Genomic DNA, 24,468 nt, shown 5'->3' with positions numbered 1-24,468 from the left:
ATTTTATTATGTGAAACTGCATTGGATTAGACCACACATGTTTGAGGGCCATATATTGGTATGGATAGGGAAATGACTAACTCACAGAAAATCATGATACAAAGATCATTGTCGGATTGGCAATTTGTAACCAGTGGGGTGCCACAGGTTCAATGCTTGGGCTCAACTATTGTAATCTTTGTAAATGAGTTGGATGGGTTTTCCTTTAACATTGTGGTCAGAACTGAACACTACTGGCCTCACCAACGTAGCTGTAATTTCTACATGGTGAAACCAAAATGTATAAACATGACCTTTATTAAAATCTGACCGTGCACTTTAACCACATGTGATTTTTTTTCTATTACAAGTCTCAAATTGTGGAGTACAGAGGCAAACAAATAAATGATGGGTCTTTGTCCCAAACATTATGGAGGGCACTGTAGCTTACAATTTGTCTTTTTAAACAGTGAAATTTACATTTCAAAAATAATGTTCTTATTTCAGCTAAAGGAGTCTGTGTCAAAGGTACCTCCTAATCATGTGGGTAAACCTCTGGTGAAAAAAGCACTTGGCCCACTTCATTGGGTGAGTATTATATCCTTTAACTGTTTATGATGTAAATGAGTGTAATGAAGTGTGGGCATTTTCAATTTGAATGCAATATTGAATGAAAGATACATCATGGAGATAGGCCCACCGAGTTAATGCCGATCATTGATTTCCAGTTTACATGTGTTATAACTTGACCCCCTTTCCCATCCGCTCCCTACACACTAGGGGCAATTTACAGGAGCAAATTTACCTACAAACTGGCATGTCTTTGGGATGTGGGAGAAACTGGCACATTCACAGGAAACCCATGAAGTCATAGGGAGAACGTGCAAACTCCTCACATACAGCCCTGAAATTGGGATCAAACCTGGGTTGCTAGCACTGTGAGGCATCAGTTCCACTAGCTGCGTCGCTGTGCAGCCCTCAAGTTTTAAATTGATAATTATCCAAATCTTCAGTACATAGAACAATAGCAGTCGTTAAACTTGCAAAGAAATTGCAGTCTTAGTACTGCTCCAGAATCCTGTTTTTTTTAAAAAAAACAAGATATTTGAGCATGATATTAAAGTTCCAATCATTAACCTTATTAACTGGTTAGAAATTCTCATGGTATGGCTTTGCAAATGGGGGAATTAATATAAAGCAAGTCTTATTAAACTTACTTTCAGTTCTAGTTGGATCTCGGATAGATGTTCTGCGTATTCCAAGTACCACGATTGAGGAAGATTATTGAAAACATGGAGAACATATAGCAGTCTAGCCAAATTGATATGCCTTCCAGTTGGTGGCTAATTTGAAAACCTTAGTGATGTAGACTATATTGATTGTATTTGGGCTGGTGCAAAGACTTTTTGTTAATATTGTTATAGTGGTATTTCAAAAGAAATAATTTGCTTTCTGTTAATTGACAGGAAAAATTAGAAGCCATCAATCATATCCTCGTAAAGGAATATGAATTACGACGAAAGATGTTACTGAAACGTATGGATGTAACCATTCTGTCTTTTGGGTGGTCTGACAGAGCTAAGGTATATTGGTATTGGTTATTATGGTCATGTGTACAAAGATACAGTGAAAAGGTTTTCTTGCATTTTATCATACACGGTCAAACCATACATAAGTACAATGGGTAGAGCAAAAAGAGAAAGGAAACAGTGCAGAATGTAGTATTACGGCTACAGACAGTGCAGATAAAACAGAACAATGCAAAGGCCGCAATGAGATAAATTGGAGTTTGCGACTGTATCCTTGGCTTATGAGATCCGCTCAAAAATCTAATTACAGCAGGAAAGAAGTTGTCTTAATTCTAGTGGTGCGTGCTTTCAAACTTTTGCATCTTTTACAAGTAAGCACTGCACAAAAGATACAAAAGCTTGAAATCACGTACCACAAGAGAGTGATTTTTCTCCATTCTAAGTCACATTACCGCTTGTTAAAAAAAAATAATAATTCAGTATTGGCTAGGAGACTGAGGGTGGTGATGGAGGGTTGTTTTTCAGATTGAAACCCTGTGACCAGTGGTGTGCTGCAGATATCTGTGCTGGGTCCACTGTTTGATTGATACAAATACATCTATTGATGCTCCTGAACACATCATCAGTGATGTAACCTGGGGTCATTGGGTGTTTTGGGTCTTTCAACATCAGACACCCTCGCCTAGGCGACCCAGCCGTGGTTGATCAGACCACGACTTGTGTTCAGGTGGCATTCGCTCCTCCCCATGGACCATCTCTCCTGATCCAGAGCCATCTCGAGGCCTTCTCCGCTGCCTCTGTGGTGTTCTTGATGGCTCTTCTCCTCGCCACTCCGTTGATGCCCAGTGCACTCAAGGCTTTGTAGAGCGATTACCCTGCAAAACCTCTGCAGCCAACCTCGATGGGCATACACCTTGCCTTCTAGCCCTGCTTGCGGCAGTCTATGACCAGCTCTTCATACTTGGTCAACTTCCTCTCGTGGGCCTCCTCCAGACGGTCCTCCCACGGCACTGTCAGTTCCAACAAGACAATGTTTTTGGTCGCCTCTGAGACCAGGAGGATATCTGGCCTCAGGGTGGTCATGGCATTGTGATGTGGGAACTTCAGCTGTTTCACTAGGTCTACAGAAAGCTGCCAGTCCTGCGCAGTCGCCAGGATTCCTGACTGATTCCTGGCTGCTGGGGTTCTTGGCAGCTGCACTCCGGCCTTCACGAAGGTGATCATCTGGGCGGTGGGCCGTGCTCGTCTGCAGCTGCTGATTCCCATGCTGATGGCTTCTGCAATGGGTTTAAGAACCTGGTTGTGATGCCAGGTGTACCGGCCCTGCCCAAGAGCCTTTGGGCAGCAGCTCAGGATGTGTTCCAACGTCCCCTTGCATGCTTTCATAATCTATTTTCCCTTTCCTAATTAAGCCCTTTGTCCTCCTCTGCTGGACTGAATTTCTCCCAGTCCTCTGGTAGACTGCTTTTTCTGGCTAATTTGTATGCTTCATCTTTTGTTTTGATACCATCCCTGATTTCCCTTGTTATCCACAGATGCACTACCTTCCCTGGTTTATTCGTTTGCCAAACTGGGATGAACAATTGTTGTAGTTCCTCCATGCAGTCTTTAAATGCCTTCCATTGCATATCCACCGTCAACCCTTTAAGAATCAATTGCCAGTCTATCTTGACCAATTCACGTCTCATACCCTCAAAGTTACCTTTCTTTAAGTTCAGAACCCTTGTTTCTGAATTAACTATGTCACTCTCCATCCTAATGAAGAACTCAACCATATTGTGGTCACTCTTGCCCAATGGGCCACGCACAACAAGACTGCTAAGTAGCCTTTCCTCATTACTCAATACCCAGTCTAGAATAGCCTGCTTTCTCGTTGGTTCCACTACATGTTGGTTTAGAAAACTATCCCGCATACATTCCAAGAAATCCTCTTCCTCAGCACCCCTGTCAATTTGATTCACCCAATCTATATGTAGATTGAAGTCACCCATTATAACTGTTTTACCTTTGTTGCACGCATTTCTAATTTCCTGTTTGATGCCATCCCCAACTCCACTACCACGCCTGTACACAACTCCCACTAGCGTTTTCTGCCCCTTAGTGTTTCGCAGCTCTACCCATATCGATTCCACATCCTCCAACCGAATGTCCTTCCTTTCTATTGCGTCAATCTCCTCTTTAACCAGCACCGCTACCCCACCTCCTTTTCCTTTCTGTCTATCCCTCCTGAATATTGAATATCCTTGGATGTTCAGCTCCCAGCCTTGGTCACCCTGGAGCCATGTCTCCGTGATCCCAACTATATCATATTCATTAATAACTATCTGCACATTCAACTCATCCACCTTATTACGAATGCTCCTTGCATTGAGACACAAAGCCTTCAGGCTTGTTTTTACAACACTCTTACCCCTTATACAATTATGTTGAAAAGTGGGCCTTTTTGTTTTTTGCCCTGGATTTGTCTGCCTGCCACTTTTACTTTTCACCTTGCTACCTATTGCTTCTACCCTAATTTTATACCCCTCTGTCTCTCTGCTCATGCTCCCACCCCCCTGCCACATTAGTTTAAATCCTCCCCGACAGCACTAGCAAACACTCCCCCAAGGTTCCATTCCAGCCCAAGTGCAGACCGTCCTGTTTATACTGGTCCTACCTCCCCCAGAACTGGTTCCGATGCCCTAGAAATTTGTATTCCTCCCCCTTGCACCATTTTTCAAGCCACGTATTCATCTGCAATATCCTCCTATTTCTACTCTGACTAGCACGTGGCACTGGTAGTAATCCAGAGATTATTACCTTTGAGGTCATACTTTTAATTTTATCTCCTAGCTCCCTAAATTTAGGACATCATCCTGTTTTTTACCTATAGCGTTGGTGCCAATGTGCACCACGACAACTGGCTGTTCACCCTCCCCCTCTAGAATGTTCTGCAGCCGCTCAGTGACAACCCTGACCCTTGCACCAGGGAGGCAACATACCATCCTGGAGTCTCGTTTGCGGCCGCAGAAACGCCTATCTATTCCCCTTACAATTGAATCCCCTATTACTATAGCCCTTCCACTCTTTTTCCTCCCCTCCTGTGCCGCAGAGCCACCCACGGTGCCATGAACGTGGCTACCGCTGCCTTCCCCTGATGAACCATCTCCCCCAACAGTATCCAAAATGGTATATCTGTTTAGGAGGGAGATGAGCGCAGGGGACTCCTGCACTACCAGCCTACTGCTACGCTGGCTAGTGGCCACCCGTTCCCTTTCTGTCCGCTTACTTTTACCTGCGGTGAGGCCAACTCACTGTACGTGCTATTCACGACTTTCTCAGCATCGTGGATGCTCCAGTATGAATCCAACCGCACCTCCAATCGTTCAATGCGGTCTGCCAGGAGCTGCAGCTGGACACACTTCCCGCACACGTAGTCACCAGGGACACCGACCATATCCCTGATCTCCCACATGTTGCAGGATGAGCAAACCATGGGGCCGATCTCAACTGACATGGCTTACACCCAAATTAAATCAACTCACTCCCACTATAAAAATCTTAATCCTTTAAACTGTGCCTTTACTAAAAAGCACTGTACCCTTAACTCACTGTACCCTTAACTCACTGTACCCTTAACCAGAAAGCAGAAGTACAAACCTGGTGTTGCTCCCAATCAGCTGCTTCCTCTAGTCCGCTTCCACCAATCAGCGGCTTCCTCCAGACCACTTCTTTTGAAGTGTGATGGAACGTTGCAGAGTGGGCGCTCCAACCGCTCCTGGGCCTCTGTGGAACAAAGCCCCGCGCTCCGTTTTTAAACTCACCGCCCGGACGCTGCTCCTGGGCCTCAGTCCCAGCCACCTCCTGAGAAAGCTGCTGACTTTCCTCTCCAATCTCTCTACGATGGATATTGGGACTTCGTAGACAAGCAGTGGCCAAAGTATCTTTGGCAGGATACCATGCTGGTAAATCCATGCCTTGAACTTGCCGGGAAGCCCCGACCAGTCCACTGCTCTCAACCAGCTCTCCAGTTCCTGACAGGTTGCCTGGACAAATACTGTATCCTTCAGGCTGCTGTTAACCACCTTGCCAAGACTCTTCACTGGCCTTTCGGAGACAGTTGGGATTGGTGTCCCATCGATGCTGAAGCGGAACCTGTCCATGACTTTGCCCATCTTCAGCACCAGTGACCTTGATTTTCCTGGCTTAAACCTCAACCTCATCCTTGCCCATCCAATCAGTTTCTCCAACCCCTGCAGGATCTACCTGCCTCCTGGCACTGACTCAGTGGTGACAGTCAGGTCGTCCATGAAGGCTCTGATTGGTGGTTGGCGCACACGTGACTTGGTCCGAGGGCCCCGGCACTCTATTCAGTTGATGTAGTTGATATAATTGGCATTGTTAGTAAGTTTGAGGATCACGACATAATTGGTAGTCGAAATATTGGCAAGATCTAGAACAACTGGGAAAGTGGACCATGGAATGGAATTTAACTGGTATATGTTTAAGTTGATGCATTTTGGTAAGTAAACCAGGACAGGACTTGCACAGTAAATGGACTAGCCCTGGAGAGTGCTGTAGAGAAACTGAGGGGTACAAGTACACAGATCCCTGAAGGTGGCAAAAACCAGTAGACAGGGTGGTGATGACAAGTCAAGATCCAGAACCAGATTGGTGATTATTATGGTCACATGTACCAAAATACAGTGAAAACGTCTCTTGCATGTTATCCAAGCAAATCAAGATCAAGAACCAAAGCACCTAGGCTTAAGGTGAGGGAGGGGGGGGGGGGGAGATTTAATAGGAAGGTGAGGGGCAACTATTTTACACAAAGGGTATGGCGAAATGGAACAAGCTGCCAGAGGAGGTATTTGAGGCAGGTATCATCACAACGTTTAAATAACATTTGGACAGGTACATGGTTAGCATAGTTTTAGAAGTATATGGGCCAAACACAGGCAGGTTGGACTAGTGAATATGGGGCATGTTAGTCGGCGTGGGCAAGTTGGACCGAATGGCATGTTTCCATGCTGTATGACGAAGGCGACATTTGACACACTGGCCTTCATCAGTCAGGGTATTGAGTACGAAAGTTGGTCGTCATGTTACGCATTACATTTTTGTTAGGCCGCATTTGGAATATTGTGTGCTGGTCTGGTCTCCCCATTACAGAAAGGGTGTGGAGACTTTAGAGAGGGTGCAGAGGAGGCTTAACAGAATGCTGCATGGATTAGAGGGTTTCATAGAGGTTGGATAACTTGGATTGTTTTCACTGGAACGTCAGAGGTTGAGGACGAGACATGATAGAGGTATATAAAATTATGGGAGGCAGAGAGATTCAAGATTCAAGAGAGTTTAATGTCATGTGGCCCTGATAGGACAATGAAATTCTTGCTTTGCTTCAGCACAACAGAACTTAGTAGGCATTGACTACAAAACAGATCAGTGTGTCCATATACCATTATATAAATATATACACACATGAATAAATAAACTGATTAAGTGCAAATAACAGATAATGGGCTATTAATGTTCAGAGTTTTGTCCGAGCCAAGTTTAATAGCCTGATGGCTGTGAGGAAGTAGCTATTCCTGAACTTGGTCGTTGCAGTCTTCAGGCTCCTGTGCCTTCTACCTGAAGGTAGCAGGGAGATGAGTGTGTGGCCAGGATGGTGTGGGTCTTTGATGATACTGCCAGCCTTTTTGAGGCAACGACTGCGATACATCCCCTGATGGAAGGGAGGTCAGAGCCGATGATGGACTGGGCAGTGTTTACTACTTTTTGTAGTCTTTTCCTCTCCAGGGCGCTCAAGTTGCCTAACCAAGCCACGATGCAACCGGTCAGCATGCTCTCTACTGTACACCTGTAGAAGTTAGAAAGAGTCCTCCTTGACAAACCTGAGACCACACCTGGAGTATTGCGTACAATTTTGGTCTCCAAATCTGAGGAAAGACATTCTTGCCATAGAGGGAGTACAGAGAAGGTTCACCAGACTGATTCCTGGGATGTCAGGACTTTCATATGAAGAAAGACTGGATAGACTCGGCTTGTACTCGCTAGAATTTAGAAGATTGAGGGGGGGGGATCTTATAGAAACTTACAAAATTCTTAAGGGGTTGGACAGGCTAGATGCAGGAAGATTGTTCCCGATGTTGGGGAAGTCCAGAACAAGGGGTCACAGTTTAAGGATAAGGGGGAAATCTTTTAGGATCGAGATTCTCTGCCACAGAAGGTAGTTGAAGCCAGTTCATTGGCTATATTTAAGAGGGAGTTAGATGTGGCCCTTGTGGCTAAAGAGATCAGGGGGTATGGAGAGAAGACAGGTACAGGATACTGAGTTGAATGATCAGCCATGATCATATTGAATGGCGGTGCAGGCACGAAGGACAGAATGGCCTACTCCTGCACTTATTTTCTATGTTTCTAACCGACTCTCCGTAATCTTCTCAGGAAGTAGAGGTGCTGATGTGCTTTCTTAATAATTACATCAGTGTTCTCGGACCAGGAAAGGTCTTCAGAGATGTGCACGCCCAAGAATTTGAAGCTCTTGACCCTTTCAACCATCGACCCGTTGTTATAAACGGGACTGTGGGTCCCCATCCTACTCCTTCCAAAGTCCACAATCAGTTCCTTGGTTTTGCTGGTGTTGAGGGCCAGGTTATTGTGCTGGCACCATATGGACAGTCGATCGATCTCTCTTCTATACTCTGACTCATCCCCATCAGTAATACGTCCCACAACAGTGGTGTCGTCAGTGAACTTGATGATGGAGTTCACACTATGACCGGCTACGCAGTCATGAGTATAGAGTGAGTACAGCAGGCTGCTGAGCACGCAGCCTTGAGGTGCTCCCGTGCTGATTGTTATCGAGTCTGACACATTTCCACCAATACGAACAGACTGTGATCTGTGAATGAGGAAGTCGAGGATCCAATTGCAGAGGGATGCGCAGAGACCCAGTTCTGCGAGATAGGGTAGACCGTTGGAACCTTTTTCCCAGGGTGCAAATGTCTATAACATTAGGGGGCATAGCTATAAGGTGAGAGGGTGAAAGTTTAATGGAGATGTGCGTGGCAATTTCTTTTAACGCAGAGTGCCTGGGAACCTGGAACGAAATGCTAGGGGTGGTTGTGGAGGCAGGTGCAATAATGACGTTTAAGAGGCTTTTAGATAGTCACATGGAGTGCAAGGAATAGAGGGATACAGATACAGAATACAGGCAGATGAGATGTTTTAACTTGGCATCATGTTCGGTAAAAAAAATGTGGGCCGAAGGGTTCGTTCCTATGCTATGTCTGAAGAAAGGTTTCGGCCCGAAACGTTGCCTATTTCCTTCGCTCCATAGATGCTGCTGCACCCGCTGAGTTTCTCCAGCTTTTTTTTGTACCTTTGTTCCTATGCTAAACTGTTCCATGTTCTATTACTAGCACTGCATGGCTTGGGTTATAAGGAATGACCTTAGAGATATATAAAATCATGAGGGGCATAGATAAGATGAATGGTCAGTCTTTTCCCCAGGATAGGGGAGTCTAAAACTGGATGATATAGAATTAAGGTGAGAGGAAAATATTTAAAGTGAAACGTGAGGGGGAATTAATTTTATGCAGTGGGTGATGCATATAGATTTAGATGATATGGGCTAATGTCATCAAATGGATTGACATCTTGTCACGGTGAATAATTTGTGGCAAAAGGAGTGTTTTAATGCTGTGACATGACTCTCCTAGGATGATTAATTTCACAAAGTTATTAGTTTTGCATATCAATAATGGATATAAACCAGGAAAAATATCCACTAAAGGAGTTTTTACATCCTTTTGATGGATGCTTGCACGAATGTCAGTTGCATCCATTTTGTAAGATAATAGTCGCATCATTAGGATGGATTATTCTGACAACTAGCTGGTCTTTCTCTCTGCAGTGCATTCTGGATCTCAAAACAGCAGTGTAGAACTACAGAATGTGCTCTAGATCAAATCCAGGTGACATTTAGAAATCAGATCAGGGCTATCTGATGGCCACCAAGTGGCCGATGTATTGGGCTTTCCTTTTCATTATCTGTGGCCTATTCACCGTGTTATTGTAGATTAACTGAAGGAGTGATACTAGCATGATGAGAATAAAATTAGTATAGCAGCAGGGTTAACTCAGTGTGGTGCACGTAAGATGTGAGCTAGGTGGACTCTCATTTTAAAAAAAAGCAGAGTTTAATATAGCAGTATTTGCAATTGGAAAGCTCGCCAGTCTGAAAAGATAGTTCCTCAGAATTAAGACTGTGTACTCACAGGAAACAGATTCATATTCTGCTCACTCAACTGAGAGGCAACATCTGAGGTAATTTCTGTGCTTTGGGAAGATTTGACTTTGAGGATAACCCACTTTTAAATCATTTTAATTAGAGCATGAACTTTGCAATCAGTGCAGTTAAAAAATAAAATAATGATACATTTTATCAAAATATTTTTAATAGATTTTTTTTAAGCTTGTGGTTTTCAAATTATTCTAGGAATTAATTAATTTTATTATATCTCTCAATGTTGTTTGTCAGGTCTTTGCAATCGTTTTTATCCGAATGGTTAGCTTGCAGATTCAGCTATGAACCAGGAATACGTAATGAATGGTGAGCACAAGCCTGTTAGATGCTACATGTCCCCATAGGACAGAAAGTTTAGGAATGGATAAGAGTAAAAGGTCAGCCATGCTAAGAAACCGGTAGCCAGTCAAACAAGTAGCGAGGATCTGAATATATTTATGTGACTTTTCGAACTGTGATCCAGTATTTTTACATTAAATACAGATGTGATTCTTGTATGTTCTACTTTCCACAGAGCCAGGTTGAAAAATTGACTAAAGTCTACCAGCCCAGGCGTGCAACTCTGAGTTCAAAATGCACCATTTCTGTTGCACACCTACTGGCTGCTCGAGAGGATCTGTCCAAGATTACGCGAACCAGCAGTGGCATCAGTCGAGAGAAGACTGCATGTGCTGTCAACAAGGTGAACTTATTTAAGGCTATGCTAGTGTTGAAAATGTTGGAGCCTTGTTGAGCAATGTAGCAGAGTATCATTCGTAAAGTAAAGTATCCTTTATTGTCATTCAAACTGTCTTCAGTTTGAACGAAATTGCATACCTTGCAGTCATAACATAAAATAAAATAACAGAACACACAATTAACACAGCTTAACATCCACCACAGTGAGTCTACCAGGCACCTCCTCACTGTGATGGAAGCCAAAAGTCTTAAAGTCCTTGTCTCTTCCTTCCTTGTTCTCCCTCTGCATTGAGGTGATCCAGGCTTTCGGTGTTGGGTCCCCCACCGGGTGATGGTAAGTATCGTGGCCGAATCCGAGCTCCGCGAACAGACCGGTTCAAACTCCGCTGCCCAGGGCGGACAAAGCTGCCACCCTCCAGTCCAGCGGACGAAACTGCTGTTGCGGGAGCTCCGAAGAATCAGTCACCAACCTGGGACCTGCGAGCTCCCGTTGTTGTCGTCCACCAGGCCCGCGGCACCACAGCCCCGAAGTCGGCCAGCTTCGCGATGGTAAGTCCTGGCTCTGCCTCCGGAGCCTCGAGGTCGGTCCCATTTGGAGGATGCCAGCTCCACGATTAGGCCTCAGTGCAGACGGAGATGGGTATACGACAAAGAAAAGGTCGCATCCCCCCGAAGGAAGAGACTAAAAAGTTTCTCCCACCCCCTACACAGCTAAAAATAAACTAAAACATACATCTCACAAGACAAAAGAAAACAAAAACAAAGGAAAAGACAGACGGACTGCAGGCGAGCCGCAGCTGCTTGGGCAGCGCCGCCACTATCTCTTGCAGAGTATCATTCATTGTAACAAATCCAATTTATCTGTTCAAAGTCATTGAATTGTTAATTGTGTAATTTTACTTCGGAGTCACGTGAGTGACTACGTGAAGAACCCGCCAGGACGCATATGTGTGTCATATCGCTTCACGCATTGCGAAACGACAGGCGGGATGGAGCGTTCCCCCGCAGCGGTAATTTTGAAACCGAGACCGACAGGTAAGTGAATTACTCTGCGGTCGTTTTTTGTTTCCCGTGCTGTTTTTTACAGGGAGAAACTATGGACAAAAATAGAGTCCACAAGGGCTGCGTCTAAGCTGGCTGGGGAGTTGCGGGCAGCCAGCAGCAGCTGAAGGCACCAGCATCACCGTGAGTGGGATCAGCTGTGCCCGACTTGGCACCCGCGCCGGCCAGATCAACACCACGGTCGGGTGGGAAGCCTATACAGAACAGAGCCGTTGACTTTGACAAGTCGAAACGGCAGGCGGAGGGAGCGTTCCCCCGCAGCGGCAAGTTTAAAACCGAGACCGACAGGTAAGGGAATTACTCTGCGGTCGTTTTTTGTTTCCCGTGCTGTTTTTCACAGGGGAAACAATGGACAAGAGTCCACAAGAGCTGCACTGGCTGGAAGAGCCATGGAGTTGCGGGCAGCTAGCAGCGGCTGACGGCACCAGATCACCGTTAGTGGGATCAGCTGTGCCCGACTTGGCACCCGCGCCGGCCAGATCAACACCACGGCCGGGCGGGAAGGCTATCCGGAACAGAGCCGTTGACTCTGACAAGTCGGATTGCAAGAAATGCCGCGGGGACCAGCGTTACTGGGGCCAAATGGAGCGGCTTATGGAGCAGATGCTCCAACGTGACAGACTCCGGGAGATGGAGTCTAGTTACCATGGGTTATACAAAACACCCACAGCAGCACCTTACGTAGGGCTGCACAGTGCATCTCCCTCGACAGAGGGGAGTACTGGGGGTCAATTCTGGGCTGACCCTGAAGAGGGGTTTGCTGAACAAACAACAAGTGTGCAGGGGGTGCAGGAAGGAGAAAGACATGTCGCAAGAACAACAGGATGCACTGGCACTCTTCTGCAATACGCAGTATGAGATCAATAGTATCAGAAAGAATGCCATCCGACCTGCCTTAAATCCAAAGTTCGCAGGCCTGTGCAAACCTGGAGACACAAAGCCACCAATATTATTATTTGGGGGCAACCTGTCCAAACAGGTTAAGGAGCTCGATGAGGAGGCAAAAACCCTGGGGCTCATAAAGGCGACAACAGGAAGGACCTCCTACACTCAAAGACAGCACCCTTACGCACCCACCAGCAGAGCAAGACAATCGGAAGCTGGTGAAAGCTCAAAGGCCGGACATACAGGACAGTGGTCTTTTTTAGGCCATGGCCCAGACCGGCCTTCGTGGAAAATGCGCAAACCCCAAACACAAACCCAGACACCGGCGCCTCAACCTCCTCGAAGACTACACAGGAAGAAGTAAACTTTCCACTGGTAACCATGGAGGTAGGTGGGTCTGGTCTCTTACAAATTATGGAGAAGTGTGGAGATTACACTTCTTTTGGGAGGCATGGAGTGCATTAACAACAGACACTTATATCCTAAACAGTATCCAGGGATATACCATTGAATTTGTGCACAAAAATAGCCCCCAGTTCAGCATGTACCGAACCGAACGTTCGTACTTTCACGAAAAGAAAAATTGGAAGCACATGCTGAACTGGTGAGACTCCACGCTAAGGGGGTTATTGAAAAAACCCAACACGATTCTCTCGAATTTGTGTCTAATATCTTTACCAAAAACAAAAAAGATGGTGGTTGTCACATCATCATAGATTTGACCAAATTGAATACATTTGTGCAGTATATTCATTTCAAAATGGAAACCTTTGTTACTGCCAAACAATTGATTTCCACAGGCTACTTCATGGCTAGCATCGACCTAAAAGATACTATTCAGTGCCTATACGGACTGATCACAAACATTATTTAAAATTCAACTGGATGGGGCAGCCCTGGCAGTATAGAGCGCTACCAAATGGATTAACATCAGCCCCCAGGCTGTTTACAAAAATTTTGAAACCAGCCATAGCGTTTCTTCGGAAACAAAAACATGATCATGGCCTATCTAGATGACATAGTAATTGTGGGCAAAACTTTGGAATTGGCCAAACTAGCTGTATCAGCCACCAAACAATTGTTTGAGAAACTGGGGTTTATCATCCATCCAGTTAAATCTAAACTAACGCCTTCCACCATAATGGATTATTTGGGGTTCACTATTGACTCAGTTCACATGTCGGTGACTTTACCAAAGGACAAGGCTACAGTCTTAACTGAGGCCTGCAACAACCTCATTGACATCAGTGAACCATCTATCAGATTGGTAGCAAGGGTGATTGGCAAAATAGTGGCTGCTTTTCCAGCCACACAATTTGGACCTTTGTATTATCAAAATTTACAAAGGGGAAAAATACAAGGACTCAAAATTAATGCTGGTCATTTCGACAGACCAATGAAGCTACCAATCAAAGCAATTATGGAATTAAAATGGTGGAGGGATAACATTCGGCATTGTTCCAGCCCTATCATTATCAGCAACCCCTCAGTGGTGCTACAAACTGATGCCAGTGCACTTGGTTGGGGTGCTACCAATTCCATCTCCAGCTGTGGAGGTAGATGGAATGCACAAGAGGCATCATTACTACAGACACTTGGCATAAACTACCTGGAAATGTTGGGTGCGTTCTATGGCCTAAAGTCATACTGTTCTGAAATATATCACCAGCATGTTAGACTACAGATTGACAATACCACCGTGGTGGCATATATTAACCATATGGGTGGAATCAAATCGACATCATGTGACAATCTGGCTAATACAATTTGACAATGGTGTATCCAGAGAAATAATTGGATATCAGCTACTTACCTACCAGGTAACCTAAATTCAGTGGCAGACACCAGGTCACACAAATTCAATGAAAACATCGAATGGATGTTGGATATAAAAGTATTTGCTGATATTGTAGCACGGTATGGAATACCAGATATCGATCTATTTGCATCTAGACTCAATCACCAGTTACCAAACTATGTTTCTTGGGAACCAGACCCTGGGGCATCAGCGATAGATGCTTTTTCGCTGCATTGGGGGAAATTGTTTTTCTATGCATTCCCTCCTTTCTGCCTCATCAGTTGGGTATTACGCAAAATACAACAAGACTCGACTTCTGGTATTTTGGTAGTGCCCGATTGGCCTACTCAACCATGGTTCCTTGTGATACTCGACATGGTCTTAGAACCATGTATCACCATCCTGAAACAACCAGATTTGTTGGTTCATCCCGTAACTGGGGATAGCCATCCATGTCATAATACGACAAACTTATTAATTTGTAGAGTCTAAAGAAACCTCTACTGGAACTGGGACTGACGGACCGAACACTGAACATTATCTCAGCGGCTCACAGGCAGTCCACCAAAAAACAATATCTGGTATATATCAGGAAATGGGAGATATATTGTCACAGAAACAACATCACTTACAGCTCGATGAACATAACGTCTGTTCTGGAATTCCTGGCAGGCCTCCATTATGATGAGGGGCTCAGTTACAGTGCCATTAACTGCGCCAGAAGTGCCCTTTCAGCATATCTATGGCGAGGATCAGAGCGTCATTCTGTTGGGACTCACCCCCTGGTAACCAAACTTATGAGGGGAATTTTTAACATCAATCCCCCAAGAACCAGGTACTCTCAAATATGGGATGTGAGTATTGTCCTAACGTTGCTAAGGAACTGGTCTCCAGCAACAGCTCTGTCCCTGCAAAAACTGACCAATAAAACAGTCATGCTGATGGCTTTGGTCACAGCACAAAGGGTACAGTCTTTACATACGTTAAGGCTGGACAATATGACTTCTTCAACAAGAAATATAACTTTTCATATTCACGAATTAGTCAAACAGAACAGACCGGGACCATCAGGCCTCAAAATAGAATTTAGGGCTTACCCTATAGATGATCGTCTCTGTATAATAAGACATTTATTGTTATATATGGAGAACACCAAAAACATCGGAGGCAATGAGATGGCACTACTAATCAGCCACAAGCAACCCCACAAAAAAGTGTCGGTTCAAACTATTTGCGGATGGCTGAAACAGGTTTTAACAACAGCTGGGGTGGATACTAACATATTCAAATCTCATTCCACCAGGGCTGTAGCTACATCGGCAGCTATGGAGTTGAACGTACCGATGGACCAAATCCTGGAGACAGCAGGATGGTCAAGGGAAAAAACGTTCCAACAATTCTACCATAAACCAGTGGTTAAACCTGGAACTTTTGCAGAATCAATTTTAAGTTCTGTAATATGATTTTACCCCATGAAATAGGGGCTATAATTTGTTGTTAATAAATTTATCATGGATTTTCAATGTCGGATTCATGTTTAAACATGTTAACACAATTCCTCCCTTAGTCAATTAAGGCAGATGTGATGCATGGACTCGTTTCCACGGCATGAAATCACAGAGCTTTGAAATCTTCACGTAGTCACTCGCGTGACTCCGAAGTAAAATAGTAAGATTAAACGAGAACTTACCAGTTCGAAGTTTGATCATTATTTTATGAGGAGTAACGTTGAGGGATTACGTGCCCTCCGCTCCCACCCTTGATCATAAAGTTCAACTGGTATCCTCTTCTCTAATCTTACTATGTTCAGTCATTACTGTTATCTGTGATTTCACACCGCTGCTTTGAAGAATGACACGCATGCGTCCTGGCGGGTTCTTCACGTAATCCCTCAAAGTTACTCCTCATAAAATAACGATCAAACTTCGAACTGGTAAGTTCTCGTTTAATCTTACTATTATAGGTATTACTTTCAATTTGAACTAGGTTTAGGTTTTAACCCTGTACTGAAATTATCTGAGCTGCTGCTTGTTGAGTTTTATATTCATACGAACTAGTAAAAACTTCTTGTCACTTATGCAAGCAAATCATTCAGATTCCACTCCTATCCGACAACAGCAGCGACGTGAATAAGCAGGCATTTCTGGTTTATTTTTGTGGTTATGTGGGGTTTGTCCAGCCTCCTGAGGATTATTTGCTCTTTAGAAATATTACTGAACTGTATTGAATTGGTCAATAAGTTTTTAAACAACACAAAAATTGGTGATTTGCAGATAGTGAACATAGCTGCCAAAGTATACAGCGGGGTATACTGAAATGGTCGGAGAAGAGGCAGATGGAGTTTAATCTGAGCAAGAAGTGTTTGGGAGGTTGAAAATAAGGGGAAAGTATGTAGTTTATGGCAAGACCCTTGACATCGTTAATGTGTTGTGGACCAAGAGGGATCTTGGGGTCCAAACCCATAGCTCCCTGAAAATGACAACACAATGATTACAGGGGAGAGGGGGAGCTCGGACTAATTTGTATTGTTTTCTCTGGAGCAGCAGAGTTGAGGGAGACCTGATAGAAATATATAAATTTATGAGATATAGATGGGGTAGACAGTAAAAACGTTTTTCACAAGGTGGAAATGTCAAAGCATAGCTTGCACGTGAGAGGGGCAAAGTTAAAAAGAGATGTGAGGGCAAATTTTCTAGTAATGGTGCCTGGTAGGCGTTGCCAGAGGTTGTGATGGAGGCAGATATGAAGGCAGCATTTAAGAAGCTTTTAAATACACACATGGATATGCCAGATTAGATATGAAAGGTTATGGATCATGTGCAGGCAGAGAAGATTAGTTTAACGGCATCAAGATTGACATGGACATTGTGTGTTGAAAAGTCTGTTTCTGCGCCATACTGTTCAAAGTTATATGTATCTTCTATGTAAGAAATTTATCTGAATGTAATCACATTAGGGTATTAAGTATAGAAGTTGGGAGGTCATGTTGCAGTTATACAAGAGACTGCATTTAGAGTGTTGTGTTCAGTTCTGGGAACCATGTTATAGGAAATATGTTGTCAAGATGGAAAGCGTGCAGAGAAGATTTACGATGGTGTTGCCAGGACTCGAGGGTCTGAGCTATAGGGAAAGGTTGAGTAGGCTGGGACTATTTCTTAGAGCACAGGAGGATTGGGTAGATGCACACAGTCTCTTGCCCAGAGTAGGGGAAACGAGAACCAGAGGACATAAGTTTAAGGTGAGGGGGGGGAGATTTAATAGAAACATGAGGGGTAACGTTTTCACACAAAGGTCGGTAGGTGTATGGAACAAGCTGCCAGAGGTGATAGTTGAGGCAGGTACTAATTCTATGTTTAAGAACCATTTAGACAGGTACATGGCTTAGAGGGATATGGGCCACATGCAGGCAGGTGGGACAAGTGTAGATGGAGCATGTTGTTCGGTGTGGGCAAGTTGGGCCAAAGAGCCTGTTTCCGCGCTGTATGACTCTATGACTGTAAATGATGCCACAGGCCCATCATTGTTCAAAAGACAAATGTGCCACCAAATGTGCAATTCACACAATTATAATAATTTGCTCCCAAGTAATTTTCAAGCAACTGCTAGAACACACCAAATAATTACTGCTGCAGTTTATTTTATGCACATTGACATTTCAATCTAATTATTATCAAATTTAAATGTAATAAATGCATGCCAGCACATATCTGAGTTTGATTGATTTAATTATTTGAGGAGGTAGGTTTAATGTGAATAGTACATCTGATCGAAAAGCAAAAACAAAATTGCAAATTGTATTAAGCTAACGTAAAACAAAATGCAGGTTGAACATTGATTTTCCAACATCTTTGTTTCTAGAACCTTTTTGGTTTATCCGTTTTGCTGGACCAACAGAGGTCACATGATAATGAAATGACAGTATATCCCTGGCCCCCTAACGACACCCCTTTAGATGGTATCTAAAGCACCATGGTGTGCCAGAAACTTAAGTAAAATTAATATAAAATGTAAATTGAATGTGAATGGAATGACCCGTGGACACATCCCTGGCCCCCACCGTTGTCCAGCTTCTGACCCCACTCCGACTCGCAAAGCACGCCAGCAAGTCCTTCTTCAGTCTTCACATATTCCAGTGACACAGCTATTGTAGCCCATGGGACAGTGCTTTCTTTGGGCCGCCGCCGCCTCCTTCCCCCTCCCACTCTCCTCCCCCCCCTCCCCTCCTCCTCTGGAGTCGCTGACATACTCCACCTTGGATGCCACAGCTGGTGAGAGGACCCCATGTTGACCAAGCACTTTCTGTCAGTGGGGGCACACTGAAGAAAGCGCTGTCCACAGAGCCGTGTGAACCGGTGCAGACCAGCAACTGCGCCGCACAAAGTGCTGGAGTAACTCGACCAACTGAATCAGTCTGGGAAAGGATCCTGATGTCACATATCCGCGTTCTTCAGAGCTGAATATCTCCAGCACTTTTTGTCCTTTCAATGGGTAAAGAAGAGCTTGCTGGTGCACCTTGCGAATCAGGAGTGGGTTCAGAAGTAAGGGTTCTAAAAGGCTGGGGCGACAGTGGGAGCAGGCGATGGGTTGGCAGCTCCGTCTGCTATATCCAACATCTGTTATTAGATTGTTTGGGGGGGGACATCAGTTGCTGGAAAATTGGCGTTCAACGTGTATTGGGGAAACACTGCAGATCAGATGGCATCTGTGGAGAGTGGACGTATTCAGAATGGATGAAAGATTCTGATAAAAGGTCATTGACCTGAAACAATATTCATTTCTTTTTTTCACTAATACTGTTGAGTGTTTGCATGATAATGTTTGGTATTTATCTAATATGCCCATTGACTTTAAACATGCATAGTATTACAGATTTGTGAGAAAATTGAAAGCTGTAGAATGGAAAGTGATTCAATGAATACAAAATTGTCAATGTCAGAAATCAGAAAGTGCTAGTGAGCAGATTTAAAATTTAGGAAGCACAGTTGGATTGTGTTCTCCGAGGATATGGATAGACAGAAATAGGCAGATACATATGATGTAGATGGTACAGAGAAGGACAATGAGGTATTCTGAGGGCATAAGTGACCCATATGACATGGGATACCTGACTTAATTATTTGAAGCATAAAACGCAAACCTCAGGATAGATGTCATGAACAGAGGAAACGTACAAGAACAAGTTAGAGATGATAAGTTGAATCACTAGTAAAGAAGGCAAACGCAATGCTAGCAATTATTTCAAGAGGATTAGAATACAAAAACAGGGATGTAATGCTGAGGTTCTATGGTACTTGTCAGGCCGCACTTAGAGTATTGTCAGCAATTGTGGGCACCATATATGAGGAAGGATATGCTGGCCCTGGAGAGGGTCCAGAGGAGGTTTATAAGAATGATCGCAGGAATGAGTTGGTTAACATAAGATGAGGGTTTGACGGCACTGGGCCTGTATTTGCTGGAGTTTGAAAGAATGAGGGGGGACCTCATTGAAATGTACCGAATAGTGAAAGGCTTGGATAGAGTGGATGTGGAGAGGATGTTCCCACTAGTGGGAGAGTCTAGGACTAGAGGTCATAGTCTCAGAATTAGGAATTAGGATTCTCAGAATTAACGTTCCTTTAGGAAGGAGATGAGGAGGAATTAACTAGCGGATGGGGAATCTGTGTCACAGAAGGCCCTGAGTGGATATTTTTAAGGCAAAGATAGACAGATTCTTGATTAGTACAGGTGTCAGGGGTTAGGATGGAGAGATAGATCAGCCATGATTGAATGGTGGAGTAAACTTGATGGGCTGAATGGCCTAATTCTGCTCCTATCACTTATGACCTCAGCTAGTTGGAGGGACTGAAGCTACTATCCTTGGAGCAGTGGTAATTATTGTCGTGAAGAGTTTTGTTTGTGTCAATAAGGCAGCACCGTCTCCGGTGCCTGAAGTGTCAGCAACAAGGAGACATGTTTACAGGTATAGGTGAAAAGTAGGAGGGAAAAAAATGCAAGGGTTCGTATGATCTGCAATGCATAGCCTGTACGGTTGGTGCAATAAAATTCAATAATGACTATCAAAAGGGTACAGGATTGAGATTAAAATTTGCAGGTTTATGGAGAGTGAAAATAGATGGCTAGTCCTTCAAAGGTGTGTCGTAGAAACTTTATGCCTGTTAGTGTCCTGTATCGCCTAAATAATCTTGTTACTTGGGCTTTATTTTCTGTGCTGGGATTACGGACTACATCATTTAGTGGGTATTTTGTCGATGTCAGTCATTTAACAAATGTCCGATGAAGGATCTCGATCCAAACATCACCTATCCATATTCTCCAGAAATGCTGCTTGACCTGCTGAGTTATTCCAGTATTTTGTGTCCTTTTATGTAACTAATGTCTGTTACTCTGTTCCTTGGTTTCTTAACTTATTAGGTGCTTATGGGAAGAGTGCCAGACAGAGGTGGCAGGCCAAATGAGATTGAGGCCCCTCCGCCTGAGATGCCACCATGGCAGAAGAGACCCGATAACTTCCAATCTAGTGGTGGACGAGGAGGTGGAAGAGGTGGATATGACCAAGGGTCCCACGGAAGAGGTGGATATGACCAAGGGTCCCACGGAAGAGGTGGATATGACCAAGGGTCCTATGGAGGAGGTGGAAGAGGCGGATTTGATCAAGGATCCTACGGAGGAGGCGGAAGAGGCGGATATGATCAAAGCGGGAGAGGTGGGGGCCGAGGTGGCTATGATAGGACAGAACAAGGAGGACGTGGAGGAGGCAGAGGAAAAGTTCAAGGTGGATGGTCAGATGGAAGTGGTGGTCATCAAGATTCTAGCTACCAAGGGCATGGTGGCTACAGAGGTGGTGGTAGCTATCAAGGGGGTAACTACCATGCAGGTGGTAGCAACTATCAAGGGGGTAGCTATCAAGGAGGTGGTTACCAAGGACATCAAGACAGCAGATATCAAGATGGTGGCCATGATCATGGCCATGATCAGGGTGGAGGACGAGTTGCAGGACGAGGAGGTCGTGTCCGAGGGGGTCGTGGAGCGCGTGGGGGTCAAGTTGGTGGTTGGGTCAGCAGAGGTGGACAAAGCTACAACCAGGGAGGACAGTTTGAGCAATATTTCCAGCAAGGAGGCCAACAATATAATGCATCTGGTTTTTATCAAGGTAGGCAGTATTCTAGTTAATAACATGATAGTCTTTGCTACTGGCTTCATCTTGTAAGCGGCACAGATTCTCCCAAACACCAGTTACCAACTCTGGAATGCCACTAAAATTAAATACATTATATTGTATCGGCAGTGTTGCAGATGTGTTATCCAAACAAACACAAAGCAGAAAAGCCTTTCTTCCAGCAGAAGTGAAAGCTTGTGATTCTAAACCTTTCTCTTCCTGCCTCTTACACCCGCATCCCCCCCACCCCCCCACTTCTCAAAAAAAGGTTTACAACATGAAATTGTACTTGAAGCGCAGCAAAAAAAATTGTACGTTTTTCTTTTCTGCATGTGTAGATGCCACTGGCGCAATTAGAACTCTTATTTTATTGAAAGTGCACTACATACTGAGTATTTGAGCCCAAATTAAACCCGCATTCCCCTTTCCATTGGCTGACATTTTCAGCAGACGCATTTGCAGAGCTTGCGATTCCCTTGTATTCTAGATGTGAAGCCACTCGGTTGTTCTTGCTGGCTGGTAATTGTAAATACATGTAAACTCGACAAACAGAGTGAGTGATGGGGTGAAGCTGCATGAGAGGTGAGCAATAAAGTATCTGTATGTTGTTTTACTGTTTGGAATTGTTGAGTTTTTTAACTCAGGTTACAGGTGATGAGGGAAATCCTTTTGAGTCAAAAGTGATTTCTCCATCAACATTTTTGTTTTAAATATGTATGTTACGAGTGTAGTTTTGCCAAATAATTAATTGAGAAATTGTGATTGGGTGTCATCCATGGTTCTTTGCTTATTTCTGACTTATGTTTATCAGAGGTTTCCTGTTTATCATCCTATTTGCAAATACGTGTGATTTGAAAACTGCAGAAGATATTTACCACAGAAAGGGCTAATTGTTGGGTTTGAATAATGCAGCCTTAAATTATGATGCACAATGCCTATAATTCTACAGATGGGGGAGAATGTTGACCAAGCGTGGCTGATCATAATGCTCAGTGATTTGTTCCCATGGACGGCTCCATCCGTACTTTATTAAAGTTGAGTCCGTTTCTGAGGATATTAATCCATGGTCAAAATGCTGGAAATAAAAGGAAATTTGAAACGTTATCCTACATGCACACTTGTGTGTTGTGATTTCAGTGATAATCTCTTTAATTTGAGCAAAAGTGTTTGTTAATTTTTATTTTGACTCTTGAATCACAACCTTTGTAGTCACTGCTCTAAATGTTGTCAAACAGAAACACGTGTTCTGTTTTAGCCAGTGCTATGAGCATTATGTGTCGATTATGATTACGTGGATTAGATTTTCAAATTATCATTTCATGTACATATGTAATTTTGCACAACAAAATAGCTTTTTGCAATTTACCACTCATTGCATACTGACTGGAGTTCACTCTTACAATTACACAGCAACAGTCCTTTATCAACTTAAGAGCTGCTGTTATAGACAAGACGCACTTTTAATTTGCTCCCAGTTTGTTGTTGTGGGCTAATTGGGAAGAGATCTTGTATCTTTAAGGGTTGATTATATTTTGCTCTTCAAGCAGTTGTTTAATGTCCCACAGACTTGCTTGTAGGCACCAGAAGAAAACCAGACTACAAAGTGTTCAGCAATCATTAAAATCATAATTTGTTCCCCTTTGTATACAAAGTTTTTTGTTGAAAAGGAAATGGCATTTTATTTCATGCCATTTCCAGAATTTTCCTACTTTGTCCAAGAAGTGGTGGAAATTGCAAGCTTCAAAGGATACTGAAATTACAATATATATTGTACTTGTATGTTTTAAGAAGTTAAAGGTCTAATCTGCATTTAAATGGAAAGATTATCTTGAATCTTCTATTTGGATGACATGTATTTTGAGGAATAGACTCTGGCGAGGGAAATTGTGCTTGGCTGATGCAATGTAATTCCTCCTCAAATGCTGTGGAAACTAATGTAGATTTAATTTAATACAGTGGTACAGACAACTGAATAAAACCTTTCTTTTGTTATTGAACAGCTGTATCTGCATACTTTATTCAAGTGTAGGAATAAATATCCTGTTGCTACCCCAGAACAACTGATTTGCATGCTTCAGAAATGCTTCATTTCTCCATTTTGTCATGCTGTTAATTGATGTGATCATAGTGGCTTGCAGGGGTTCTGCAATTGATCTTAACATTTTTGGGCTGGAAGCAATATGAATCAGCCAAGATTGTCACCCTGCATTTCTGATATTACTAGTTAGTTGAACTTGGGTATGGGATTAGACAGACTGTGTCCATAGAGCCAAAGGAGGACAACAGTGGCATTGTTGCAAATGGCAATGACACAGAATGTTTTCCTTAAATGAAATATATTAGAACTGATAACTGAATAAAATGGGAGCATATGACATATACGCTTTAATTGATAAAGATTCCAATAATGTGTTGTATCCAGATTTGTTTGTAAACAGTACTTTATACAATCATTTAAGATTAAACCCTGGCTGGTTATTGAAATGCAAAATGTTTGGGGCTATGCCTGCCCACCTGCTTAGATAGAAAATACCTTTTTGTGGAAAGGTAAAATCATTCTGACTTAAAAGTACTTAATTATATGCTGGGTATTTGGGACTTTTAAGAGGTTTGATCATGATAGAGTATCCTATAGTTTTGTTCAAAAGTAGTCTTTTTTTAATTTTTCCAATAAGCTTACAACAATATCCACAAATTTGATCAACCGAATACTGAAATTGGGTGCCGAGTAGCAGAGCACCATCCAGCTGGGTTGGATCGTGATACTTACCAATCACCTATCCAACTTCACATTTGATTCCATGGAGATTTTATGCTAGAATAAATGTCTAGAAAATTATTTCATAGAAAATTTTAAATTGCGATTAATTGTCATTGCATTCTGATTCCAAACGGGTTAATAGAAATAAATATCACAAGAATATTTCATCCCAGTTTCAAATATTTGTTTAAAATGTAGTACTTTCAATATTTTTCCTCCTCCGCCTCTTGCAACTCTGTGTATATCTTCAAAGTTTTTATAAACATGGAACTAAGTTTATTGAGCAGCGGATTAATTGATATAATGTGTTGACAGAAAATGTGTGTT

At 43.4% G+C, this 24,468-nt stretch overlaps 1 protein-coding gene across 2 annotated transcripts in view; it reads left to right on the top strand.

Moving 5' to 3' along the window:
* fam98a (family with sequence similarity 98 member A) overlaps positions 1-23,377 on the top strand; it is a 49,014-nt gene extending 25,637 nt beyond the window's left edge. The window contains exons 5-9 of one of the 2 annotated variants that reach the window (XM_033025828.1): positions 487-567; positions 1,446-1,562; positions 10,316-10,483; positions 20,636-20,765; positions 20,796-23,377. In XM_033025828.1, coding sequence (XP_032881719.1) covers positions 487-567; positions 1,446-1,562; positions 10,316-10,483; positions 20,636-20,765; positions 20,796-21,394 — 1,095 coding nt within the window. In that variant the 3' untranslated portion in view covers positions 21,395-23,377. Of the gene's footprint in view, positions 1-486; positions 568-1,445; positions 1,563-10,315; positions 10,484-20,635 lie in introns of both variants that reach the window. The other variant, XM_033025827.1, reaches the window with a different exon arrangement.
* The last annotated feature ends 1,091 nt before the right edge of the window (positions 23,378-24,468 follow it).

This window comes from Amblyraja radiata, chromosome 8 (assembly GCF_010909765.2).
Source record: "Amblyraja radiata isolate CabotCenter1 chromosome 8, sAmbRad1.1.pri, whole genome shotgun sequence".
Lineage (NCBI taxonomy): Eukaryota > Metazoa > Chordata > Chondrichthyes > Rajiformes > Rajidae > Amblyraja > Amblyraja radiata.
This window is presented reverse-complemented; position numbering and strand designations above follow the sequence as displayed.